General features: G+C 36.2%; 1 protein-coding gene across 1 annotated transcript; it reads right to left on the bottom strand.

The window, feature by feature from the left end:
- Positions 1-229: 229 nt before the first annotated feature.
- Positions 230-3,292, bottom strand: LOC107872275 (receptor kinase-like protein Xa21). The gene is made up of 3 exons (XM_047412924.1): positions 1,636-3,292; positions 914-1,089; positions 230-817 (listed from the first exon to the last, which is right to left on the bottom strand). The coding sequence occupies exons 1-3, from the start codon at positions 3,290-3,292 to the stop codon at positions 230-232; spliced, it is 2,421 nt and encodes an 806-aa protein (XP_047268880.1).
- Positions 3,293-4,570: the final 1,278 nt, after the last annotated feature.

The raw sequence follows: 4,570 nt of genomic DNA, 5'->3' as shown, positions 1-4,570 counted from the left end.
CTGTTTTTGAAAACCACCGTTAAAAAGTAATGGCATGGATGAGCTGGTTTTGCAACAGTGATGGCATGAATGAGCTCAACTTTTAACTGATGGCATAAATGAGTCATTTCTAATAGTTCATTCACATATTTGAGCCTTTTCCCATTGGAAATATAACACCATTTTTGTACAAATAAATACTTGCTTTTTCACTTCTAGAATTTGGAGATGCATAATTATGATACAAAAATCAAAGAGAGGGGATTTTTCTTGTACTTGGAGCAATATATCCAAGAGTGCCCAATGTCTTGGTGTGTTCCATAGACTTGCTTACCGCTAAAATTTTGGAGATGCCAAATTCACCAACATGAGCCACCATATCTTCATCCAAAAGAACGTTTGATGGCTTTAGGTCACAGTGAACTATCGAAGTTTCATAACCATGATGTACATATTCAATTGCCATAGCTGCATCAAGCATCACAATGACTCTTTGGAGAAGGTTCAAGTGGCAATCTTCTCTGTACAACCAATTCTCAACGCTCCCGTTGGACATATAATGCAGAACAAAGGCTCTTATATACTCACTAGAACAAGTAGTAATAACAGGGAGAAGATTTCTATGTCTAACATTTCTCATCACTTCGCATTCGGTATCAAACCTCTTGCATACTTGCTTATTTTCCAAATCTAAAACCTTTATGGCCACCACAGTTCCTCTAGATAATGTTCCTTTGTACACAGAGCCAGAACTTCCCACACCGATTAAATTTGATCTATCAAAATTACTTGTTGCTCGTTGAATCTCATGAAAAGAAATCAATGGGTAAGTGCTGATCTACGGAACCTTTTCAACATCTTTGGACTCTGCTATCTTCTTGCTTTTCATTATCCAAATAAAAACTAAAAACAATATCATAAAGGAAGAAGTAACCACTGGAATAACAATTTTTAGCACAAGCTTCTTAGACTTTGATTGTTGTCCAGATTTAGTGATAGGGCAAGGAGGAACCTCCAATATGTGCATTCCACATAGACCTTTATTCCCAAGAAATGATTGCAGAGTGGAATTTGCAAACACGCCACCACTGGGTATTACACCTTCTAAAACTTTAAATGAAACATTAATGCTATTAAGGTATGAGAGTTTTTCCAAGGACTTAGGAATAGTACCTGACGAGGCATTTAAGGATAGATCCAAGTATTCTAAGCTTATCAAGTTGGAAAAGGATAATGGAATTTGGCTGGAAAATGAATTGCTTGATAGGTCAAGATACTGCAGGTGCAGGAGTTCCCCCAATCTACTTGGTATTACACCTGAAAGGTTGTTACTGTAAAGGTATAGTTCTAGAATGGCCTTCAGTTCTCCAATATCTTATGGAACTTCTCCCTCTATAGAATTTTGTGACACATCTAGATAGAGAAGACCACTCATCTTCCAAAGGCTCAAAGGAATCTTAAATAAAAATTTGTTAGAACCCAACCAAAGGTCTTGTAGCATGCTTAGATTGCCTATGCATTCTGGGATCCATCCAGAGAGTTCATTAACTTGCAGAAATAATTTAATCAAATTAGACAAATGGCATACCGCCTCTGGAATATGCCCCTGTAATTTTTTGTTAGTTAGAGATAGACCTTGGAGTCGTTTTAGAATACCAATCTCAGAAGGAATGTTTCCCATCAAGTTGTTATTTTGAAATACTAGGGTAATAAGACCACTTATGTTGCCTGTACTAGCGGGCATGAAGCCACTGATGTGTGCATCTGCTAAATATACTACTTCAATAGTAGATGAAAGGTTCCCAATCGAATAGGGAAGAACGCCATTCAACGGATTAGAACCCACTTGTAGATATCGCAACATCCTACTGTCCGCCAAAGAATTGAAAAATTGCAACTCATGCTCTCTTGGTTCATTGGTAAGTTGATTACTATTTAGGATCAGTGCATGCAGCTCACGGAAATTGCCCAAATTAGTTGGAATTGTTCCTTTGAGAAAGTTATTTTCTAGCCCCAGCGTTTCAAGCTTGGAAGCATTTGTTATGAACAACGGAATTTGCCCCAAGAAAAGTCCTTCAAGGTTCGGAAGATGAAGACCTGTAGTTGTCGGAATTCTACCCGAGAGGTTGTTGGAACTGAAATCAATGATTTCCAAAGAAGATATGTTGAAAATAGCCTCTGGAATATGACCAGTAAGATTATAATTCTGCACAAAGCTTAATTGCCTCAAATTTGATAGCTCCCCTAATTCCGGAGGAATTTGCCCCACTATGCAATTGTTTCCACAATAAAGTTTTTGATGAGTAGAAATATTTCCCATAGAAGTGGGAATAATCCCTTTTATTGGATTATCACCAACATAAAACTCCTCAAGTTTAGATAAACAACCAATATTTCTGGGTATCTTTCCAATTTTGTTGTTGAAAGAAATGGACAACACTTTGAGCTCTGTGAGTTGGCATATGTTCGTAGGAATGGGACCAGAAATTTGGTTGTGAGATATACTTAGAAACATCATATTTGACGCAATATTCCCTTCATCAAGCAAGAGATGACCAAAAAGGCAATTGATTCTCAGAGATACAGCAAGCAGCGACGAGATATTAAACAGTGTTGCAGGAATGTTACCTGTTAACTGATTATCATGCAAGTCCAAAATTGCAAGCTGGCTTAGATTACCAATCTTCTTTGGAATGTTTCCGTTGATTCTATTTCCAGACAAACTGAAGTTCGTCAATTTTGTGGCATTTCCAACCGAAGGAGGGATTATACCTGTGAGGCTATTGTTCCTGAGATTTAAGGCACTGAACTTGGGTACATTCCATGGCCCTTTCCACTTTTCACCACCGATTTTATTGAAAGCCAATGAAATAACTTGAACTCTCTGGTGTTGATATAGGCTTGTTGGGATACTTCCTTGGAGCTGATTGTTCTGAATATCGATCACCCATAAGCGAGGCAAGTGGCCAAGGACATAAGGGATGTCACCATGTAAGCTGTTGTTCCCAAGATTGAGAACACTGAGAAAGGAAAAATTGGCCAAAGACGGGGCAATTGTGCCTTGAAGTTTCAAATTAGGAAGAGCCAAGGCAACAACCCTTTGCCTTCTCGAACTGCAAGTGACACCAAGCCAAGAGCAAAAAGAAGTATTTTTGGTCCAATTATTGGCCAAAAAATGTCTAGGACTTGTAGTAACGTTTCTGAAAGCTAATAAAGCATGTTGGTCTGTTTCATTTGACAAAGCAAGTGTTATAGAATGAGAGTAATATTGAACTAGAAAGAAAAGAATCAATAAGAAAATATGCTTCTCCATGTTGTTACTTTGGAAGCTTGATTTGTTTGATATATGCACACTGCTTTGAAGGGATTTGGAAACTTGATTTGTTTGATCGTGTGCCAAAGTTACTGCATTATATATAGCACATTTTCAAAAATCCTAAGTAAAGAAATAGAAAATGTTTGTTGACTCAATTTGGATTATTAATTATTTCCACCAGAAGGAAACTTCCTGTTTATGCATCACCTTATATCTATTGTATAAGCATGGGTAAATAATAGATTGATATTGTCAACTAACAATGTGAAACTTTTGTTCGCAAATCCAACAATCACTCCCTTTGTTATAAATGGCCCACTTCTTGAGTTGGAGTCTTTTTGGTTCCTAGAAAATAGTTTGGTTATGAGAAAAAGAATATGTCCAATTGCCTTAACCGTTGACTCAAATTTGGTTATTTTTCCACAAAATAATAGAAAGTCCATCAACTTTGCTTTAGAAAAAGAGACCTAGCTATTTATACCATGCATTAACTATTGATTACTTAGAGTCGTTTAAGTCAAATTTCTATTCTGGAGTATTTATTACTTAAGAGTCGTTTAAATCAGATTTCTATTTTGTTTAAAGGAAAAAAGTTATATATGGTCATTACAATGTGATTTGTGAAACTAATTATGCCGGTTATGGCTATTCTTGTAGAAGTTAAAAAGATCAAAAACATGTTAAGAAAAAGGAATAGAACCATGAATATTATTCGAAATGGTGAAAGGTGCTTTATAATATTACATTGATTGAAAATCTGTGAATATTAAAACTAGTGAAGCAAGTAGCTAACGCTATTCAGATATTACATTTCTAGGCAAACTCAGAAATCAACCATCAACTATTTTTTGTGGACCTAACACAACACATATTCGGATTAGTCAGGACTTTAATTTGAGCTCCGAACACAAAATTACAAACAAAAAACAAAAAGTATATATATATATATATTGTACAATTTATTTTCAGAAAATTTTCCGAACTGAATTCACCAACACGTCATAGCAACTGGTGTGGAAATTATCGACTTCTTGACTTGACAAAATGCAGATAATGACATATTCCATGGAATTAGCAATTTGCTACTGCCCAGTCTTCACGGCAAATGGAAGGATTCCCCAGAAATGTACTTTTACACCAAATAATTCTTTTGTAGGAAGTGAACCTCCAAATGAAATTGTAGACGCAATTTACTATTTTCATATTGATACGAGAATAATCACAGATATGGACTTAGGAGAGTGTGTGTTGGACCCGAGCCTTGGCATGTGCAAT

This window comes from Capsicum annuum, chromosome 5, assembly GCF_002878395.1.
Source record: "Capsicum annuum cultivar UCD-10X-F1 chromosome 5, UCD10Xv1.1, whole genome shotgun sequence".
Lineage (NCBI taxonomy): Eukaryota > Viridiplantae > Streptophyta > Magnoliopsida > Solanales > Solanaceae > Capsicum > Capsicum annuum.
This window is presented reverse-complemented; position numbering and strand designations above follow the sequence as displayed.

What these genes read in the sequence shown, in the direction of transcription:
- LOC107872275 (XM_047412924.1), bottom strand. Translation starts at nt 3,292, where the DNA reads ATGGAGAAGCATATTTTCTTATTGATTCTTTTCTTTCTAGTTCAATAT. An exon ending in AAACATTCCTTCTGAGATTG is followed by an intron (nt 1,090 to 1,635) that starts GTATTCTAAAAC and finishes TTTCATTTAAAG; the next exon opens with TTTTAGAAGGTGTAATACCC. An exon ending in TAAAAATTGTTATTCCAGTG is followed by an intron (nt 818 to 913) that starts GTTACTTCTTCC and finishes AAGGTTCCGTAG; the next exon opens with ATCAGCACTTACCCATTGAT.